General features: G+C 35.7%; 2 protein-coding genes across 3 annotated transcripts in view; one reads left to right on the top strand and one right to left on the bottom strand.

Moving 5' to 3' along the window:
* The window catches only part of LOC134527992 (trafficking protein particle complex subunit 12), a 20,656-nt gene extending 8,523 nt beyond the window's left edge, over positions 1–12,133 (bottom strand). Inside the window, exons 1-5 of one of the 2 annotated variants that reach the window (XM_063361140.1) lie at positions 10,590–12,133; positions 10,013–10,132; positions 8,442–8,552; positions 6,933–7,184; positions 2,626–2,772 (exon numbers count right to left, since the gene is read on the bottom strand). In XM_063361140.1, the coding sequence (XP_063217210.1) occupies positions 2,626–2,772; positions 6,933–7,184; positions 8,442–8,552; positions 10,013–10,132; positions 10,590–11,423 (1,464 nt within the window). In that variant the 5' untranslated portion in view covers positions 11,424–12,133. The remainder of the gene's footprint in view (positions 1–2,625; positions 2,773–6,932; positions 7,185–8,441; positions 8,553–10,012; positions 10,133–10,589) is intronic. The other variant, XM_063361138.1, reaches the window with a different exon arrangement.
* On the top strand, positions 12,117–23,459 carry LOC134527995 (CCAAT/enhancer-binding protein gamma). Its single transcript, XM_063361144.1, has 5 exons — positions 12,117–12,246; positions 12,607–12,870; positions 14,635–14,791; positions 16,897–17,041; positions 18,824–23,459. The coding sequence occupies exons 2-4, from the start codon at positions 12,736–12,738 to the stop codon at positions 17,028–17,030; spliced, it is 426 nt and encodes a 141-aa protein (XP_063217214.1). The 5' UTR covers positions 12,117–12,246; positions 12,607–12,735; the 3' UTR covers positions 17,031–17,041; positions 18,824–23,459.

Below are 23,459 nucleotides of genomic sequence, written 5' to 3'. Positions count from 1 at the left end.
CCACTAACCTACATTGAAAGACAGATGAAATAGAAATTTCACTAACAAATTTCTTTAGGTGGGGTAACGTTTTCATGGCACGCTCAGCAACTGCAGTACGTATTTTCTAACCATCTGATTGCACAAAATTTCTTGGGAAAAAGCTCTGATCTAGTTATTCTAATGTAATCTGCCCTCCTTGCAGGTACATGCTTAAACAAAAAGTAACTGTGCCTCAAAAAACTAACAATGTCCCATTGTGTAGCAGAAATTCCAGTTTTGAAAGCACCATGGACCATATGAAGCCCACAGCTACCAATTTCTAGCAACGATGGCGAATCTTCACCAAAAATGTCTGTGATATGTATTTTCAAAGCTAACAAAAATGCCCAGTTTACGTTGGGGCATCCATAATTACTTAAAATTAAATGCACCTGTCGGTGTAATCCGAACGCAGGAAGCACATGCCGCAGCACGTCACGTCAGCAGGAACAGACCAGCTTGAACCAGTTTGTATCACGTGTTTTAACGCCACTTCCAGCCACTTCCGAATCTGATGGTAAATAAAAGAAAATGGACGTGGGAACTGTTCTTTATTTGCCATTCAAAAATAAAAATGGGAGGGGATACACTTGATGCTACGTCAATGCAAGCTGATCAATAAACAAAAAAGTATTGCCAACTACAACCTACCAAACCAAAATTCCCTGATTTTTGAACAAATTCCCTGATTACAATATTCCCTGATTTTTCCAGGTTTTCCAGGGTCAGTAGACACCCTGCATATGCGTGGACGTAAAAACATTTGGTCCTTTACACTCCATAGCCGCAACTTACCATAGCTGATTTTTGTACAACAGCCGATAGCTTTGTCAGACCTGTGAACCCATCTCTCCTTCCCTTGTATAGCTAACTACTATATGCCATAGTACATCTGTTGTTTACCGAGTTGAAGCAGACTTCGTGGTGTCATACCTGACTTTTTTGCCTGTGGCAATTTCACGTTAAGTGCTATTCAAGACTGGGGCAGTAAAATTAACATCGCACTAAATGGATTCGCGCAATCTGAAGACGTGCTAAGTGACAGATTGGTGTAAAATCTGATATTTACTTAACTCAAAATGGTAATAAAAAATAACTGTTAAATGCAGGTGGGTAAACGTGTACAACCGACTTAATAACTACACCATGCCATAAAATTTCAAATTCAATGAGTGCCAAAAATGAGTAAGTGACAAATGAATAAAAAAGTTATAGTATAAATGTAAACCTAACATTATTTTCTTAATATTTTCTTATGATTCTAGTGCTTCCTACAGTTTGACATGTCTTTCTTTTACTAAATTATTCTTCTAAAACATAAAATTGTTTCTTACTGTGCATTCAGTTGTTTTTAATTTAAAATATTGAAAGAAAGAAAGGAATCATATGTGTTTGTGATACAAAGCTGTATAATTACCAAAATATATTTGTAACTTTGAGGAAAATTGTTCACCGGGATAAATTTTTCTGTGTAACATATACTACTATATTTTTTAATTTAACGTAAAACTCTAAAACCAAGTAGCCAGGAAAAAGTGTTACGTAAAGATTTTAAACAGTAAAATTATCAAAATATTTTTAATTTTATAGATCTGCATTATAAATCTTTGATATAAACTGGATACATGATAAGACACATTGTCCCCGGGAGCAACCGTTCTAGTAATGTATCAAATTGTATTTTGAAGTTAAATATTAAAATAAAGGAAGCAGTTGAATGCGTCTGTGATATGAAACTGTACCATGAACAAAATAATTTTGATTTTTTGAAAATATGAATATAAAAAATTGATATAAACTGGATACACAATAAGAAACAACTACCAAAAATGGGAATGAAAAAAAAAAAATTGACTAACTTTATTTAGTACAATCAAATCCACCACATGGCCAGTTTCAGATATGATGAATACCAATGGTCAATGGAGATTAGATTAAATATCAACACAGGGTAAGAATAGCATCAACTTTTAATTTTAATATAGTAATTGTATAATTCAGGGCATTTGGTTTTATCACTAGATCACAGGTTTTCTTCCCCATACATCCCAAATTAGAATACCAGATGAGCAAATCTAATTTATAATGTAATAAGTAGAAGATTTCAGCAACTGGAAAATGGTTTGTTGGAATCCCATTAAAAAAAATTAGTCATTATCTTAGCAACTTTTCCAGTTTTGAGGCAATTGGATGGGCAATTGGATGAACTGAAGTTTCAGACAGTGTTTTCTTTACCTTAAATAATAGCAGAGGCAATGGATGAAACTAACAGCAAGCCAGAGAAAAAACACACTGCTAAAGATGAGGTGTTAATTGGAAGGTACTTTGTTGCTTCCCAATTGTACATGAATACAGTCATTTAATTTTTATTAAGTCAGAGGTGAAATGTATGGTGTAATTAAGACATCACAACACTGCTACAAACTGTCAGCAACATAGCAAAATATTGCTGTCCTAATGGGCCACGTACTAAAATGAACACTATTTTCTCTGCTATTGTAAACTACTAACAATAATAAATGATATTGTCTGAATGTAATAATGAACCACCTCAATGAGACACACAACTCATTCACTCGTTGGAAACAGTGAGAACATACAAACCTTCTGGTAAATTGCACAGTTCACGATTGAGTGCAACACTCGCACTTCACGGCTCACCCACAGTTTCTTTGATTCAGCTCTGTCGCTGGGGCTCAGCTCTATGCGGCTGCCATCCTCGCACAAACCACTGGCTAGATTCTTGATGATCTAAGACATGTATTTCAATGAACATTGCTCAGATTTGCCACACATGGGAAACACAATTGTGGAATAAGCTAGAATTACAATAGCGTGATAGCATGATGCGACAGCGACAGCAAAACATTGGTTTTTGCTGTTACATATGCACCGAATATATGACAACCATCAATGCTTGGAGCTTTTTTTATTCACTATATTTGAAAGGAAAATTTTAATTTCATATTTAATATTCAATTGAAAATAATCACTGTGCGTAAACCATTTCAAAGATAAATTTAGGAAACAAAAAATTAAAAACCTAAGAAAAATTATAAAATTACCACTGCACCAGTTTTGAAAACACACATTTCAGTAACACTGTGCCAGCGACACAATGAAAATGAAAATATTTCTAATCGGGAAGTCTTGTCGCGTTCACCATATTTGTCGAACTGATATCTAGATGTGTCGAACATGATTGATAAGAAGTCTTTGCGTCGCCGTCATGCTAATGTGATTTCAGCAATAGAGTGGAAAATATTAAATCAGCCCTCAATAGGTGAAAGTTAAGCACACTGTACAGTGCCCAGAATTCACTTCCTCCATTCCCAAGATGTTAGTCTTAGGGCGGGAGTTCCAAATGATTGTACAAATAAATCAGGGTTAAAGTCTCATTCACATCAAGGTCATGTGGGGTAGATTGGTGGAACAGTAAGATGAAGAAGCGAAAGAATGCACTGGTGGAGGAAAACTGAAGCAACCAGAGAAAAACCGCACCTGCCCATGGCAGCGTCCTCCACGTTTCACATTTGCTGGTTTGCTCCCACCAGAAATCGAGCCCGGATCACATTGGTGGGAGGTGAGTAAATCGAATGGGGATCTGTGGTCGAAAGAATTGAGGAGATGCATGCCGACCAAGGTGTAAAGACTGATGTAATGGACAATGCTATTACATCCTGGAGAGTTTGTTTTTTGTCTTTCAACTGTACTCAATGTACAGTATTTTAAATATTTTTGAGTCAATGAACAATTACACTGTATAAAATTAAGGTATTTAAATTATAAACTCATCCAAAGTTTTTTAAACACAGGAAAAAAAAACTAGTGTATCTCTACATCAGTAATGAAAGAGCACCCATTTGTTATAGAAAACATTTACATTACGAGTAATGTGAAGTCACACAGACATCCAACAAACAGATATTCATCTACTGCAGACCACAGGTTGAATAGTACACATCTGCAAGACAAAAGGATGACCAACTCCACACACACTGCACTGCAGTGATAAAGTTTAATAGTTGAATTATATAAAAAATTAATGTAATCTTACTTGCAATTGAAAATTTAAGTTACTATTACATAGGTGTCTGCAGACACCCAAAAACTATTTATACTGTATGTATAAATAATATATGGAATTGAATAGGTAACATGACGAAAATGTAAAAATGGTCTCTCTTTCTCTGTCTACAGTAGAACCCCGATTTTGCGAACACGGATTTAACGAAAACAGCGATTTAACGTAAAGGTTTTCAGGAACCAACAAAAATCACCAATTTATTAAAATAATAATATAGATTTCCAAAAAATGCAAGTAAATAGTAATGGAATCTTATTAAAAAATACACTAAGTGGTGTCAGTAATAGAATGGAGGTACTATATATTAATATGTGCCTTTGCATCATCTGTCCAAATACGAAAAAATTAAAAAAACTGTTCAAATTGCTTAAAAACTCCGGGCACTGTAACTGAATTGCGTAGGTGCGTGCCATTGCGCGCGCCTGGATAGATAGACTGTCCGCGACACATGACGTCATGAAGGGTTTCTTTGTCCGCATCCCCCTCCCCCTTCTCTATCCCTGGCTTGACTCACCACGTTATCTTCCAAATACGCCCGCATAGTAACAGTGCTAGCCAATAATCACACGTTTCCAAACATTCCCTTTCCCATCCTCCAGGTTTTTTCAACTTGTGACCACGTCACACCAATACGCCATTATCATTATTCTCTAGAGGTGTAAAAGTAACGAAAAAAAGCGTACCCGTATGTATTCGTTACTATAACAATTAGTACTCGTTACTATCGTATCGTTACGTTACTCGTTACTTCTGAAACCGCATTAAAAAGCTATTTTATGTTGCACCAACAAATCGAGTGGTATTGTGTACGCGTACATTATGACGTCGCGTAAATAATAAATAGAATATAAACAATTAACAATATTTGATAATTAACAGTTTTTGTTAACCAAGAAACAATTAAATCTCATTAGAGCGGCGTTTTTATATTATCTCTTTTAAGATAAGAACAAAAAAACGTGAAAATACACGATAATAAAAAACAAAAACATACATATTTCTAATTTGTAAACTATACTTTCTTACGTTGTTTCTGTTCCAATCTCAAACTTTGTCTACACACACAATACCTTTAATAAACAGTAAAAAACTTTGACGACGAATTTCCAAATTATACTTTACTTAATAAACAAACATAGTTCTTTGTAACGCAAATTCATCGAATATGCGCGCGCATGCGTAAAACATACGAAAAATGCGAGTAACGAGATGCAGCCGTGTGTAACGTTTCGTTACTCGTTACTAGATGGCGCACCCGTTACTCAGTACCGAATACATACGGTTTGCTACAGCTTTAATATTCTCAGTAAGAGCTTTGTGCGCGGTGTTTAGTTTTTGGAATACGTTTTTTATAAGTGCTGCGCAGCTGAGCGAACAAAGAGAGTCAGCCGGCGGCTACGCCGCGCCGTAATAGCAGCTGACCGAGTACAATGACCTTTCTCCGCGTACGGCGCGCTATGGACGGTAAATTTTCATCAATTTGCGGCCTTTTTTTTTTAATTTTTTACTGTGATGCAATGTGTATGTAGCTCGTTTTTGTTATAAACGCTGCAGGTTGCGACTGTATTTTAATAAACTTTAACGTATTTCTTACACTTTACATATTTTTAAACTTTTTTTTATGCCTCATTTTTCACGTTTTCTAAAAATCTGTATGTACGACCGAGGTGTACGTACGAACCGGGGGCCGTACGAGCGAGATCAAAAACGTTGAAGATGGAAAGTTGACGAAGTCTGAGCTAGCACGGCAGCACAAGATATCAGCGTCGACCCTGTCTACGATATGGAAACGTAGGTACGCGATTATGAGTGCGGGGGTCATTGAAAATCGGTAAATCGGATTTAACGAAACATCGATTTAGAGTAAACATTTTCGGTAACCGTAGCACTTCGTTAAATCGGGGTTCTACTGTATTTTCAATTTGAGGGTGAGGTCCATTAGAGAGCCTCCCTAGTCAAGGGTGTACTTGTGTTAGTGATGCTGAATGATAAGTGTTTGCTGGTGCTTCTAGTGCTGTATCGCCTCCAAGCACAAGACTCTGAACCGGCGCACAGTCTTCTCGTCGTGCATGGGGCAACGATGACGTTTGAATGGCAACCATAACATTATATGGTAGAGTTTAAGGTAACAGAGTTCTTTAGTGCTTTTAAAAAAATCTACTGGGAGTTTCATACCCAAATATTATTCTGCAAACACCTTTTATCACAATTTTCACTTTTCAATATGCTTAAAAAATGAGATGCTGAAACAGTACTACCATTTGAACATTAACATACGTATTCTTAAATGCCTTTCGTGATCAGACAGCATTCATCACGTATCTTGATCAGTTTTAAAATCACGTGGATTCTTCTGAAGCTCTGCACAACATATATGAACGTGAGCCCAGCAAGGGTGATTTCGGGAAGACTTTCCGGAGGAGCGAACGTACAAAGAAGGAATAAGTTGCAAAAAAATTACATTAAATAAGTCAGAGATTATAAATGCAATATATATTTGCATTACATAATTTTATGGTTCACATGCTGAAAATTTGGTATTTTTTAGTAAAACTTTTCATGAAAGAAAAGCACAAGCCATTAATTTAGGTATGTATTTAAGTAAACATAAATATACACTTTCAATTAAAGAAATATTGAAATGCAATAAATTCCTGTTGAGAAATTTCCAAAAGTACATAGAAATTTATACTTATTAACAGGGAAAATTTATTAAATGGGTAAAATTGAATGTATTAATAGGCAGAGTGCAAACATTTTTTAAAATTGAGTATGCAGGGAATATTGTCAAGAGGGTTTCACTGGGCGGGCGGGCGGGACGGACCTTGCGTGTAGTCGCGAGCAGTGCGTGCAGCCGCGAGAGCGCCTCGCGGTGCCTGCCCGTGTACTGGGGCAGCTCGGCCAGCAGCAGGCGGAAGGCGAAGGGCGCCATGGAGCCCGGCCGGCCCCCGTGCAGCTCCGGGTAGAACTGGAAGTATAGGTCCGGCCGGTCCAGGTCCCCGAACGGCTCCGACTCCGACTCCGCCAACGAGAACGACCGCAGCTTCACCAGGAGGGCGATGCGGGTGAACCACAGCTGTTGGGACCACACACAGACGGAATCTGAAACCACCTACGCCTCGTAACATGCACACCTGCAAAAAAAAAACAATAATGTGGAAGATAGTTACGCTCATCACCCATTCAGTGACTGTGAAGCCAAAGAGATTTGTATACCTTGGAGATAAGCATTATTAACCTTCTCCATTGAGATGTGTATAAAATAGAAAATGGAAGTGAAACAAGAGAGTAATATTTTAAATACAGCTACATAAGTTACATAAGTTATTCAATTAATGTGTTTGTAATTATTCATCATTTTTCAAAGATGTCTTAGGCACTTTAGAACTAACTAACTATGCTTAGAACTATATCTCTAAGTTTAGCTCTAAATGAAAAACTGTGCAAATTATTTATTCTCTTTTTAGAAATAAAAGTTTGAGTCACTTTAGTATTCATGCCCTTTTGAAAACTTATATTTTTATTTTTTAAAAATGCTTATGTATCTGAAGATTGTAATTATATCAAAAACCATTGTTTTTTGTCTTTAATGTATATAATATATGTACGTTTGTATGCCCAAAAGATTTTTTGGCACATTTGCTTTTTTTAGTTATACTTTTCTTTTGTGGTCAAATTCTTGCTGCTAAAATTATTGATAAATAGCATATATGTATATATATATATTTTTTTAGTAGAATTTTTTTATAATATTTATACAAGAAATAATCAATAGCACAATACTAAAAGAAATTGATTTTTTAACAAAAATTGTATGTACATTAAAGTAAAGTGTTTGTTATATTCGTCAATTTTCAACTGGCACATTAGGCGTCTAGTACAGAATAAATGTCTAGTGCTGCCAGTCTGCTTTAACAACAAACACAACTGTAAAGTACAGTGAAAGGACATATCTGGCATTCTAAGGTTCAACGAATTCAGTAATCCAGCACCAATCAGAGGCTTGCATTCAGGTTTATTCGGGTGGATTCCGGCTGTTGAACTTGGCCACCAGGTCTCACTGCAGCTGTCCGAGTTTTAAGTCTGTTCAGCGTTTATCTTTACTGTTTGTTTTTATTTCAGTACAATTTTTCGTGTTTTCTATTGGGTTACATTTAAAATTTCCCAATTTTCCCCATTTACTATTTCTATTAAAACTCTACTGACATTCAATAATCCAGTAAAATCTCAGACTCTCTGTTTCCGTAGTAAATAAGTAACCCTCCGTAACTCCGCAACGGGATGTCTAATCAAGTAATCAGTAATAACTACTCGGCAGCGCTGCACACCGCACCTGTATAGAGTGGACCGTGTGCTTGCTGGGGTGTCCAGACCTGCCGACTCCTTGGCCGTAGATTGTCAGCAGCTGACTCGTGAGGTTGACAGCCGCTCTGTAACAACCTGCCTGTCCAAACAAACAAAAAACAACGTAATTTAGTTGGATACATTACAACAGCATCACAGCAAATTATACTTTACTGTGTAACGCAGTATTTGACATGACATATGATTAAGATTTTAATTTAAATATTTTTGATATTTGTAACATTAGTTTTCATAAAACTTAAGGTTTGATTGTGAGATATATGGTGTTTACACTACTGTAATTGTAGATTGTGTTGATCATTTAGTAATTTTTTTTACATGTGAAGATTGCTGACCAGCAAAACTTTCTGCAGAGCCTGTGGTGATTTCAGTAAATGAATATTAGAAGAAATATTTGTTCATGTTGATATTTAATTTGTTGTCAGTGTATTATTTTATTTTTGTACAGGACTTGTCTAACATCTTCGAGCAAACTTGTACACACAAATAACATCCTATTGTATGCAATAAACTAAACTTTGCTAAAATAAACTCACTAACTATATCAGTGATCTCAGAGATTGTAAGAAGCACATATTTCTGTGTGTCAATAGGATGGCATTTCTATTTCTTTAACACCTCCATGATCTACACACTAAATATGTCTCCTCATCTGCAGCAAACTACGGGGTCACATTCACAGATTTTTTCATTCAATCTTTCAACCAAAATTCTATTCCTGCTCCTCATAACAAAACATGCACTATTTTGTCAAGTTAACAAACATTATGTGACGATGTGTCCATCAACTTGTAAGCTAGTTTCAATTCCCAGCCATTACCATAGGGATAAGACCATGGAGTGACTAGGACAGAGACTGGGCAAGATGATACTGCGGTGGTTCGCCACTCCCCTCCGCTGTATGTAGGTGAAGGAACAAAGGAAGGAAATTTCCCACAAGTGAAATATTTCAGACTCGACTAGGAATTGAACCCAGCACCCATAGCTCACTGGTCAGAAGCTCTAGCCATTGAGCAAACTGACCAGACTAGTATTAGGTACAATAAGAACTAAAAATCCTTACCCTTATATTCAAACAGCATTCTCACAAAGCCACACACACATATTAAAATGAAAATCGACATGTAGTGTCTCGCCTGGGGCAGGGTCTGCATCGATGTAATGGGGCTGACACTAATAGGATTCGGCTTCCCTACCTGAGGGGCAGATCAGTCATTTTGGCCAGCTTGGAGAATGCATGGGGTGAGATAAGATGGGTAATGGTGCAGCAATGCAATAACAGGTGGAGGAAACTATAGCATCACGAGAAAACTCATAGCCTTTGCAACTTCAGCCACTTGAGAAAATCAAGGTTGGACCCCGCTGCGAATCGAACCCGAATCACCTCGGCGGTAGGTGAGTGTTCTGACCATAACAACCACCGCACCTCTTCAAAGACACGTGTCAATGTGTATATAATGGCAGGGTGCCTTTTATTTATTGTCCTCCTCATGAAACACTAGAGAAATGGCCTCGCTCACTATACATAAAAACGCTCACCTGGATGAGCTCCCGCAGACCACGTACATCTTGTGTCACGTCGTTGGCGGTGAGGACTTGGCGCTTGGCTGCCTCCGCTTCTCCCAGGAGGTGATTGACGAACTCATGGACAGTGTCGACCTGCAGAGTCACACTGGAGCGATTAGCTATCGAGACCACAGTTACAAATAACTTCTACAAATTAAAACACTTTCTTCCATACAGCACAGCCTGATACTTATCAATTCTTTAAAGATTTTTTTAAGGATTATTTTAGTTTCAACATTTTAGAGTTTATGTCTACTTGGAAACCATGTGATGAAAAGCATTATAAAATTGGATCTAAGAGTTGCAATACATACATAATTATAATAAAACTAATAAATGTAGTCACTTTATTTTTATGGTGTCTTTTGATATACATATAAAAAAGACATATTTAAATTTTCTGCTTGAAAAGATTTATGTATGAATTTAAATTTTAATGATATGCTGACAATGTAAAACTCATAAAGACGTAGAGGTGCTGTAATGACCTTTGAAGGCACCACTGTTTGAAGTTACAAGTTAGGAGATCCACTGCTCTCTCGATACTCACCATGTTACCTTCCATGACGACACCAGGCATTGTCAGCAGCTCTCTGTCAGGAGTGTAGCTCCCGGGCGACGAGGTTGCCACTGCGATTAGCGCTTGTCTGGTGCGATCACACGGTATCCACGCATCCCTCCGCCTGTCCACTTCACTCGGGTGAGCACCGGAACTTTTTCCAAAAGCACTGTCACTTAGGATCGGCTCCAGCATCTCGCCGGGAGGTGTGGGGGTCACAAGAGGTGAAGATGTCGGGAATGATCCACCCGTCGTGGAGGAGAAGTCTGGGCTGGTCATCATACTGCTGGCTACGCTTGTTGATAGCCCAGGTATTATCAGATCCAAACTTGGTTTCGATGGAGGTGCTGATGTTGCAAACTGTTGATTAGAGGCAGGGCTGATCAAGTCAAAAAAATTTTTGTCAGAGTTTTTACAGGCTTCTTGAGAGAAAATTTTGCAAACAACAGGCTCTTCCTTGACCAAAGTTTTGCAGTCTAAACCATTACTGACATCCGGGACCAAGTCTGCACCCTGCTCCGGCTTACAATCGCTGTCTGTTTTGAGAGGCTGTCGAAAGTTTTCCATGATGGTTGTCGAAGACACCGTTGTCATTGCAGAAGTAAGAGGTGTTGATAGAGAAGACTGGATGGGAAATGACTGACTATTCGCAGCTTTAAACAAATCGTGTGAGGATGCACTTTCTCGCACACTAGTCATCATTGCTGGGCCATTTGCAGATGGCAATCGGTCAAAAAAAGTGGATGCTTGTGATACTGAAGTATCCTGAGAAAAGTAATTACGTAATGAAGGGTGATCAACAGCGTTTGTATTCTGGTTATCCATTATGGTCTCTAGTCATTCAGGCAATTCCAATTACAGATAAGTATTTATACAGATTAAAAAAAAAAAAACACTAGGAAATTATTTCGGGGTTACCTGAGAAAATTCATTGCATTAATTGTAAATGCACAAAGTATCTAGCCATTCAGAAGCTATCAAAGAGAAGATTTTTCTTTGACCGATTTCAATAAAGTAAAATAATTCAGTATGGAATTCTGCTTTTCAATTTTACAAGCAATCCGTAACTGTCGTTTAAAAATTTTTTTTACAATCGACACATAGTATTATTTGACGTAACTGCAAGCGAGGCGATTTCATTTTCCACGTCAATTCACATTTCACCACTCTGAGCAACAGCTGATAATAACCCTATCAAATCGTACCATTAAATTCCGACGTAAATACATTTACCCAACCATTTACCTTTCTATTAAATATTTTGCAGTGTAGCCACACAATACCAAAATAATTTGTCTTTGTTGGAAAATGGGCCTGAATGCTTTATTCACCAACTCGATTAAATTGAAGCGGACACGTATATAAATACATAATGTAAATAAAAATTCTGTATTTTTAATGTTTTAGAAATGCCTTTCCATCTGACAAGTTGTGAACTGCCTGAACGGCTCTGCCAACTCAACGTGTGAAGTTGTGTACTTAGCTGTCAAGGCCATCTGTTGAGATTTCATCACCATGGCCAAGTCGAAGTAGAACGTGTAATGTACACAGTATTATTAACAAACGTGGATGTAACAAAGTTATTTTTGTATCATGAGTTTTGTGTAGACCACACACTGATCGCTCCGCGAAAATGATGGACTTTTTAGTATGTATTCTGGTCATTTGTTGTTATGACGTTTGTTATGCCATGCATAGTTTGAAGTTTTAACCAAACTTAAAGTGATTTCTCAATATATAGCCTTTTAAAAATTATCTAGAAGTAAAGCTTTTGAATTCTATAGCAGCCATTCTTCCCTAAATTTATCTGCAGACGAAATAGGGATATACCTTAAACATTTGGGAAGATATGTATATTTTGTATTGTTTACTAATTATTAATTTTGACAGTTGCAGGGATTTTTATTTATATGTATTGATTTTTTTTTTAGAGTTCTGTACGATTTTGACTTGTCAGTAGGTATGTTTAAAAATCAATTATTAAAATATTTTCTCTCTTATTTTACAGGTATTTAAATTTTTTTCTTCTGAATTCTACTCTTCACATATTTAAGTAATATATTATCTACAATAGTAATCAGAATATTCTGATTTTATATAAGTGTAACAATCTACATTTTTAAATAAAAGTTTTCTAATGGCACCACTTGGGAAAGAAAATAGTGGAGGGCAGAAGAAAGGGAGGCAGGGTAGACGCAAGAGTGACGACTACAGCAGCAGTGGCGATGTGAACGGAGAGGACTATCGACGGCGACGTGAGAAAAATAATCAAGTGAGTGGCACGCAGTAGTAATTTGGGTTATATTTTACACATATCCCAAAAGTTAAAAGTTCCGTATCATGTATCCAAGTTTATCTCTGGTTTCTGATGGAATGATCCTGTATTCATTGATCCTGTGGTACATGGTGCTTGCTGTTTTAGTTTCATACGTTTGGAAAATCTAGACATACAAAAAACAAGAACTTGTAATCTAACAATGAATTATGATTAAGTTGAATAAAAATCAGAATGAGATTATTTCCACAAGGCCTGATATTTTATTTGTATTGTGAATTCAAGTTTTTGTTTGGCCAGGATCTTTCAACGCACTAAGTTTAAACCTCTAGCTTCGTGTACCACAGGATCAAAGGATAAAATTTGATATGTGATATGGAACAATTATCCCTCACAAATATAATTAGGTTTTTTTTTTTACTGAGGCTTTACATTCTCATCGGTAGTAAGGCCATTACGGATAGGAGCATACTTCGAGACCTAAGTGAAAAAAGGAATCAGCAATGGTTTTTTATAAGGAATGACGAACCAGCCCAGCATTTGCATGGAGTGATTTTGGGAAACCGTGGAGTGATGGGTAATGGTTGGACCAGGATTTTTACCTAGGTCCTCTGAAATTTCGAGTCCAGTGTATTACCACTGCTCCTCCATGTTCCACAGGGGCTGTCAGGTCACTTTCTTCCCACCAAGGTGATCTGGATTCCGTTCCTGGATGAATCAAATTTTTCTCAAGAAGGAAGTGGGATGGAAGTTGCAGTGATTATTGGATATTATCTGGGTTATCCAGTTTCTCCCATCCATTTATTCCTTAAATGCTCCATTAGCATTATGTTACCTTTCATCATCACTAATGACCTGTGTTGAAAATACATTAAAACTCTATGCATTTCCATTATCTCGTTCCATAACTATGCACGTTAGTTTATTTTGAAAATAACCTCGGTAACAAAAATTGTTGTGGTTTCTTACCGGAAATCAGCATTCAGGGTTACCTAAATGTTTTCTATATGTTCAACATTGTAAAAGAGTTTACAGAAACCAAATCCATTGGATTGTATGCATAAAATCACCTTGGTATGAAAATGAAAAATCTGCTTATCATTTTTGGCCACAAATATTATGTAAGGTTGTACATATGCATTACCCAATTGCAGGAATACAGAAAATGAACTTGTAGTGATTGACCATGATGTAATTAGTCAAATAACATTTTTAATAAGTCTGTTAGTGTATACTTTAAAGCTTTAGATGAACACATTTTTTTTATGTGGCACATGCTGAACTATTGTAAGTGTATATTATATTATTTTCTCTCTTTATACTGTTGAAAAACAAGTAACAGTATCAGTGGGATATGATAGTTTACATGTACTAAAAATAAATGAAAGTGCATTTACTTTTTTTTTTTTTTTTTTGGGATGCGTAAGGGTAATCAGTACTAACTAAATCTACACCATTTTGAAACTTATCTTTTAAAGGTATTTACATGTTATTTTGTTGCAAATGTACATTTTAGTTTCTCAATGGCTCACTTTAATTAGAGAATGCTTTTGGATGTGTAAACTGTAAATGTGACACTGATTCACGTACAAAAGACTTGTACCTTAGTCTTATGGTACCTACCATAGTCAAAGGTTCAACGGAATAAATAAATAAATAATGACGTATTGGTATTGATCAGTGAAACATCGACATTCTGGACCGTTGTTATTGCAACCAGATGTGTCAGTTCTCTGAAGGGACTGGTTGATTGTCTCTCAGGCGGTGAAGCGGAGCCGTGTGAGGAGCAAGTTGCGCACACAGCAGACCCTGGCCAGAGTCAACCAGCTCAAGACTGAAAACGAAAAATTGGAGGAGAAAATTAAACTGCTGACGAAGGAGCTAGGTTTTCTCAAAGATCTCTTCCTGGCGCATGCAGGTCAGTGAAGTGCTGTCCACACGTCTAGGAGAAGTGTTTACTTCCTGACATCAACTGGCAAAGCTATTATTGTATTATTTTACACTAGACATATTTTTTTCCCAGTAGCTTGTTCATGAAAGGACCACATGACTTCTGCCATGTTAAATACTTGGATCGAGACGTTCTCATGTCATTTTTAAATTTGAATGTTTTAAGCGATTGTGAGTCTTTGTCGAAAGTAGGTTATTTATTGGTTCTTTGTGTTTAGTCTTATTGGTGATTGTTTGATTTAATTAATATTTTTGCTGATTCTTGCAAAAAGAAAGGTTTGTTTAGTTGGATTAGATACAGCAATAAAAAGTATTTAATATGTAATAAAATACATGTTATGTAATTAATGTCGCTGACCTAACCAACCGTCAACACATTTTTACTGTATTTAAACGTAAAGAACTTAACCTAACCTGATTGACCATTAAAATGGTAAACTACTTGAAATATTGCAATGCAGTTTTATAGAACGATTAGGAAAAATATCAGGAAGTAAATTAATACGTTTTCAGGTAGATAATTACACACGAGTCAAAGTTTGTGGTTGACTGTTATGAGGTTTGCCTACCAGGACTTATTTAGTGCATTTACATCAAAAGTTTGCACCTCTACAAAGGGAATCCGTTAGCTAACGTGCAGTTTTATTGTGGTGCTGCAAAAATGTGGCTTAAAGTAGTGGCTCTTATCTCATCATGGTGTATAAATTATGATAAAGACTTGGTACAGCATATTTTCATTACGTAAAATTATTATTAAAATGCTGTGTGTCACCCAAAAGCAGTGTGGTCCCAACATCAAGATTTTTAGATATGCAGTTTGTAAAAAAAATACCGCTTTTCTTGAGAAAAGTTTAAACTGTGCATGTTCTTCTGAAATTTTACACACAGTTGGACAGTACCATCTCTGTGGGCTCATTTACTACAAGTACCGTAATGATACAACAGACATCATCAAATAAAAAATGGAGGCTATAGTATTTAAAAAAATAACTGGCAGAGTAGTAATTTATAAATGTTTAAAGGATTTGTAAACTTTTACATGATTGACACTTGAACACAAACATTTTTCCTAGCGAGATTTGGCGAGAGGGTACAAATTGGATCATTTTTGTCAGTACATCATGCATTGAAGTACTTCACCTTCAAATAATTTTAGTAATTGTTCATTTTAAGTACCCTTAGTTGTTATGCACATCTAGCAACTGTTGTGCACCAATAATTGTTACATGTAGAACTGAATATCCGGTTGTTAATTTTCTAATTGGCTGGTGAATGTTGATGTTTATAACCCTGATAATGCAAACATCAGACAGTGACTGTCTCGAGTTGACACTCGACCAGATCTAGCCTCATTTGCCTGTTCAACTTAGCGTAAGCGGTATGTTCCTCCGTGTTAGAGTCACAGTTGTATACAGCAACAAACTACGTGGCTGCAATCCCCAAGTGCAACCCGCCAAGGAGTGGCGTTGAAACTGGATTTGGTTTTAAGCATATCTCCCGTGATCTTTCCCATTATTAGCTATGAAATTACTGAATTTTGGCTACATAATTTGATTGTTGTGATGTGGGGAATCTTTTCATTGTAGCTTCATTGTATTGCCAACTTCAAAGTGCAAAACTTAATTTGGCAAATACCGGTACTATTGGAACAAAATTAACACATTGTTTCAAATCACTAATCTATAATGTTAATTTATTGGAACTTTGAATGTTAAGATAGAATTGCTTTAACAGGCATTTTGACCACTAAGTGCTTTGAGTTTTATCGTAGCATCATCGAACATTCATCACTGCTTCAAACGAACGAGCACAATGCGTGTAGAGGTCTTCATTTTTTCTACTCGCTGATCTTGGCATTGTATTTTCTTGAAGTTTTTAACAGCCATTCTCTTCATCTCAGGTCATGAAGGCGTTCAGGCCTGCTTATAAATGATTGCTTAACTACTTGATAATCAACAACTTCACGGTCTGATTTGTGATGCACCTAAGCCAGTGTGCATGTTGCACAAATGTTTTGTTGACCTGATCATGCTGAGTGTAGTTTCGTTGATGTGCGGTGTGCCGTGCTCGCAGGCTCCGCGCACGGCGTGAACCTCCAGAACGTGGATCTGGAAGCGATGCTGAAGGACGAACCCATGGATGAGGCACGCCTAGAGCTGCTGGAGGAAGGGAAGAGGATGTGTTTCCCGGCTGATCACTCGGACTAGGCGGACGCTAGGTTTGTACCTCAGTCTGTCGAATCGTGCACTGCGGAGAGGGTCCCATCTCCAGCCACGGCAGACTTGCCAGAATGAATTAATGATCTGAGGCAGTTGCGGCCAAGCTCTAAACAGCAAGGGCCAGTCACGCAAATTCCAAAATATAATGGCCAAATTATTATTATTATTTTTTATTTATTTATTTTGTCGCTTAAGAAACAACACATTTTATTTATTTTTTAATTATATTTTTGTTTCATCATGGAAATGTAAGCATTTAGCATCTTCTCATGAAGTGAATTCGCCAAAAAAAACCACAGAATGTGCTGCTATGGTCTTCTTTCTAACAACAGCTACCATTCAGTTCCAGCATGGCCCATAAAGTTATTAAGCAATCCTAAAAAAATTTGCATTTTGTCACAAAGGTGCAGTTGTTTTTTTTCAAAGGGAGATATTAATGTTTTGGACCTACAGCAAAGGCAGTATACACGTTCTTCATTCAAATCACTAAAAAAAAAAAAAAAAAAAACTTGAATTATGTTGTCCAGTTTTGCTACTAATATTAAAAAAAAACACACTGAATGGGCAGCTGGTTGCTTCTGCGTATGGCTAACTCTGAAAGTATATGCCCCACTCGTCACCCTGCCTCCTGTGGAACATTTGAACATCAGTGTGCTGTGAGCATCTCAGCCACAGTAGTGTGCATCAGTAGCTTTGAAGGGTGCGTTTCCGGATGTATGTTCCTCAAATAAAATTGCTGGTTTTGGCATTCCTCGCTCCCACTAAATATATGCCCAGCAAATTTCTGAACATGACTACTACATCTTATTTACATGGAAATAATTTGACTCTGAATATATTGTGACCCCATAATTTTTCATTATGATTTATTTCATGAAAAAGACTTTATGGATTGTAAATCGCAGGTGAAGTACATAGAACTTGAAAATTATTTAAATTATTAATTTTATTCCATTTTTACTAGACCATTTCTGGTGTCACTTTCGTCATTAGAGTGATTTACATGGTCTCTTTTGAAACACCAAGCCGCAGTTAGAAAACAAATAGTATTTTATGACTGTAGTTCAGAAAGCAAAGAATGTGGTGACATAGGGTGGTCAAATGGTTGTCTGGGAGGGTGAAAGAGGAGTGAAGTAGAAGAGAGGAGGAAAGAACCCAGCGACAAACTCCGTTTGCACTCTCTCCTCTCCTTCATCCTGCATCTCTCATCTGTCCAGAGGTTCAGAAAGCCCTGGACTAAAGTGGCTGACACAGTTAAGAGACAGACATTGTAGTTTTTCAAAACGTTGTTCCCAATGGCAAGATACAAATTTGTAATTATAATGCGAACTCCACTTTTGTTTCCCACAGTTTTGATAAAAATAATAGCATTATATTTAGGTAAATACTGTGTGCAAGATAGCATATTTTGAATGCTTGTATGCATGTGTGTTGTCTCATGTGACAGTGTCGGCACAACATTTTTATTTTGTTATATTTTTAATGGTTTACTCAGCGTTAGTTAAAAATTCAGTCAGTTTGGTAGCTTTAACTGCAGTTTTAGTGAGAATTATTGCTTATCTTATGAAAGTAGAAATTTTTAAAATAAAAAAAAAAAAGAATATGTACATCAGGCTATACGTATGTCACAGTGCATATCATTTCAACCGTACCATGGTTTGTACGCTTGTTTTCTCAGTCTGGCAAAGCTTATGTCATTTGATTGGGAAGTGGTTGTAAAGTTAAAAAATCATATTGCATAATATATTTTAATTTCAATAATGTGTTTCTTTTTTTCCCAGTACCGGACACCACAGTTCATTGTACTTCCATCGTCACAATTGTTTGAAACTATTGGTTTGTTTTCTGCAGCAGCGAAAATTCTCTTCAACAATAGTATTTCAAATGTGAACATGGTAAAGTGTAGACAACCATGACCAGTTTCTGTGAAATGTTTTGATTTGTTTTCCAGTGCAATCAGTCCATTTGTCAGAAATGAATTAACAGCATTGTAAACTAACACTACAAATGAAATACATAGCAAGTAAAAAGTTGTGTGTTGGTTCGCTGACACACTTTGAGTAGTTGAACTTATGAATACATATTCTTTGCAACAGAGTAACCTGATGTTTAAAAAGTGCACTAGATAATACAGTATATTAGAGAACATTTGTTTTAGTGTCGTGCTGTTTCACAGTGTGGATGTTTAAGAAGACTAAAACTATAAACTTGTCCATTCAAGATTAGTTTGAGAGTAATGTGTAATATCATTAGTGGTAATTTTAATTGTGTGTGTGTGTGTTTTGTATTGTGTGAGTTAGGACAATGTCAATTTTGCTTAAGTTTATAGTAGTTTGAACATTTGAAGTACCTAAACAAATCCTGTGGAAACTACGTACATCATAGTGTTAGGTGAATTTTGCATACACTCCCAAGTAATTACATATTAGTATCTAGATTTTTGACATATACTCCACTTTTAAGTGGGTTTCAGCTATTTGTTTTTAGTAAAGTTTAAGCCTGCAGTACATATTTTTATCAAAAATAATTTAGTTAATCCATGAAAACAGGAATTTTTAGCTTCACAAGTGCTATCTTTGTGTTATACTGTCAGACTGTTTATGGATCGTAGGGTTTTTGGAATTACTGGCAGGAATGAATGGTTTTGGAGTTTCATAACTTTATTTTGCCTCTCTTAGATTCCTGCTGGTATGCTTATAAACACTAATGCAAAGTTATTAAAAAAAATTGTAATTTTTTTGTAGACATTTTTTAACCTGTGTGTTATTTTATATGATCAAAGCATTTTAAGTACAGTGTTAGACACTTTATCATTCTCGTTAATTTTAACTATTATGTGTTTGAAAACCAGTATTGTTGTTGGGGACGCTACTAGAACATTACAAAAAAAAATTTAAAGTTTAAAATCAGCAATTTTTTGATCTTTAATTTTTATTATTGCATCAGTTCTAGTACTATACTGTGCCATTTTTTAACAAGCAATTTTCCTGATTAATTAAACATTTCACATTATAGTTTAGAGTTTAGAGATAATTTATTTTATAAATTTTGTAAATTTAAATGTGTGAAATAAAGTTACAAATAAGTGTTATTAAATGATGCCTTAATTAATACAAAATACATCTTGTTTACAAAGCATCTACATTGTCCTAAAAAATGAAGCAAATTTGCACATAAAGCTTTTGTTATTGTTTGTAAATTTTCCTATTTAATACACGTGTAGTTAGTTGTTATGCTTGATTAATGTGTTTGGACAGTTAAATAACTAAATAATCAATGTTTACTTAAAGTAAACTTGATCATATTTTAATAGGTTGCCTTAAGGCTGTGGTTTAAACTATGCACAGAATGTGACGACACAGTAATGTAACACGTAACCAATGCAAGAAAATCACAGTCATTTATGAATCATGAAAGTCGCAAGACATCACCAACCCGACAACCTGAAATCATTAAACAGTAGAAAATTTATTTGTTATTCGGGCTTTCTTTGTTAATTCATGTTATATCATCAAAACATCTGAAATTTTCAATAACTAATAATTTAATTTAAAGGTGTTATTTTCTTTTACTGTGCAAAAATTTGACAAGAGAAAACATCATGTGTAAAATAAAAACAAAATCATTGTGGCCTTCTATGTACATAATGTCTGTCTCTTTAAAAGTTTTCAGAACACTACACTTAAAATATGGAAGGCCTAAATTCGAGTCTAAATGCAAGAAGTTGAAAGTTGAAAGATATTGGGAGTTCATGTAGTTTATAAATGATTATATGGAAACGTTATTGAACCTTTTTTGTCTTGCATTTCTTGCATAGTTTATAAACCCGGCATAAGTGCCAAAATAATGGTCTTGTCAGGTTTGTGTAAATTAAGTTTATCTGCATAGATTTATTTATCATTTCTTCGTAACCCGTTGAGAGATAATTTATAGACCTTAAGGACCTTACGTGGTGAGGTCGACCAGAGATGGTTTAAAGCTCTTTTAAAGTTTTTATTTTGTATAAATATGAAGCCTTTTTTGTGAGTGTTAAACCCTAATTGTAACTTAAAGTTATTTTTACAAGTTTGAAGACAAAGGAAGTTGTTATAAATTTTTTTGTAACACTTAATAGCTGAATGTATCAGTTTTACAATCGGAAGTTTTGTTTCGTAGGCTTATTTGGTGCACTAAGAGCGGTATTCCAAGACATTCGGGTATGGTAGCAAATAAGCACTGCCTTGTTGGGATACAACCATAACCTAACTCACAGACAGTATTCCAGAACGTGTCCAAACCTAATCTCTGTTAGGTAGTGAAAAAGCAAAAGTTTTAATAAACTGTGCCCTGCAAGAGGCAAAAACTGATTTCAATGCATTCTAGCAGAGGTTTGGGAACTTTTGATAAATTTTTTACATCAAAAATCCTACATATAGCATCACTGTCACACAAATTAAATAGTTTAATTAAATTTTCTCAAGTAGTTTTATTGTTGTGATTATTAGTTTTTATGACAATTCAAAATGTGTTTCAGGATAATTGTGCTATTATAAAGTTTCATTTGGCACACCAACATGCTTGATACGTCTCTTGATATCACAAAAATGACTATGACTATATACGAGTTAATGGTGACAGATGGGGTTCAACCATCTAGAAAAAATCAAGGAAAAGGTGAGCTCTGCGCATGCGTGGAATTTAGGCAACAGAACAGCAATGAATATGAAACCAAAATCCGTTCCTTAAAAATAAGGGACTGGCTGTGTCCTATCGTGCACTAGGAATACAGTTAAGATACAGTTGTAGCATATTTGACACCTAAACCCTTATTTTTGTGTCTTGGAATACCGGCTTAAGTAAAGAATTACATGAGGTAGTAGTAATGAAATTTCCTCCTGTAAGTAAACACAGCCAAAGTGTTTTTCATTATGCAATGTGATACCAAAGGTACCTATTTACGAAAAGTAAGAAAGTTAGTTAAGTTAGAGTAAAACGTTTACTCTGCTCATTCTAAAACTGATCGATTTTGGTTATTTGCATGCACAGTGGTTTCTTGCGTTTGAAAATCCTACCGGGTCACCATTTTACAAATTTTAATAGTTTCCAAGCATTAAAAAACATACAGGTAAACCTGCAGTGATCAGGTAAGCAAGGTCATGTGTCAGAGTGAACCTAGTTAACTTTACCCTAACACTTTACGTAAATGCCTCAAGTTTATTATTTTTCGTACACAAAATGATCAAGTTACAGGTTGAACTGGAAAAATCATGCAAAATAGTTACCACCCAAATATAGTGCAGGACAAACTACTAGTGAGGAACATGAGGGGTATGTGGGATGGAGGTTAAGTAGGGGAAAGGAATTTTTATAGTAGAGCCTGGCCAAGAAGGTTGAAAAATTGATCATGAAGTACTTAATGAGCGATAGGTAAATAGAAATACCAGCGTCAATACAATGATGATGATTTCAGAACAGTTTGTGTGTAACAGGGCCATGCCGAGTCAGCACTTAGAGAGTACTTTGTCTAATTCAAATTTAACATTTAATTGTTAAAATCACTGTTCATAAACATATTTCAAAGATTTCACAGAAAATTTTAGTAAACAGAACTTTTAAAATACAAGAACCAGTTTAGCCATCTCTCGAAAACAAAATTATGACACAATTCAGTAACGCTGTGCGCACGACGTGATGAAAACAAAAAAAAATATTTGTAATCTGGAATTCTGTCGCATCCACCATTTTTGTCACTTTGATATCAGATGCATCGAACATGATTGGTTAGAAATCTTTGTGTTGCTGCTGTTGCACTATTGTAATTCCAGCATAATTGGTTGTTTTGTGTTAGTTTGAGATGCTAGTCTAGTAAAACGAGATGGTTCAAACAGCAAATTGGCATTTGTAGTTGAGTCATTGAGCTGTATTGGATTTTAAATGCAAGCATTTTTTTTCTTGTGTGCATTCTACCCTTAATATATAATGTATTATATATAATATATGGATATATAATATGTGAATATATTATACATATATGAATATATAATATAATGTAAAACGCACCTATTTGCTTACTATTAGTGTAACCGTCAACTGCTGATGGACAAATTTGGCAACTCAACTGTAATGTGCAAAAAATAACTTACCCAGGTTTGTGTTTAGAATAGATTACAATTTCTAACATAAAGTTCTTAGCTTTGCTTAAGATTCATCCAGATTTCAAAATTGAGTGTTTGTTATGAAAGAAATTGTCGGTGTGTATAGTTTACTTTGTAGTTCTTACATTATGTATGTTATGTTCGTGTTGTAGTCGAATGATTGATGTTGTTTGTTACTGTGAACCAGTTAAATATTTCTTTGAAATGTTAATGGATTGTAAGTTAAGATGTAAATAAATTATTAGTGTTTTTATGGAATAATAAGTATTGAAATTTTTCTACA

The sequence above is a fragment of the Bacillus rossius genome, chromosome 1 (genome assembly GCF_032445375.1).
Source record: "Bacillus rossius redtenbacheri isolate Brsri chromosome 1, Brsri_v3, whole genome shotgun sequence".
NCBI lineage: Eukaryota > Metazoa > Arthropoda > Insecta > Phasmatodea > Bacillidae > Bacillus > Bacillus rossius.
The sequence above is the reverse complement of the archived record's forward strand: the minus strand, read 5'-3'. Positions and strand labels throughout refer to the sequence as shown.

Bases quoted from the DNA above. Each gene is read 5' to 3' on its own strand.
- LOC134527995 (XM_063361144.1), top strand. From the start codon at position 12,736: ATGGCACCACTTGGGAAAGAAAATAGTGGAGGGCAGAAGAAAGGGAGG. The intron at 12,871-14,634 runs GTGAGTGGCACG...ATTGTCTCTCAG, and splicing joins GACGTGAGAAAAATAATCAA to GCGGTGAAGCGGAGCCGTGT. The intron at 14,792-16,896 runs GTCAGTGAAGTG...CCGTGCTCGCAG, and splicing joins TCTCTTCCTGGCGCATGCAG to GCTCCGCGCACGGCGTGAAC.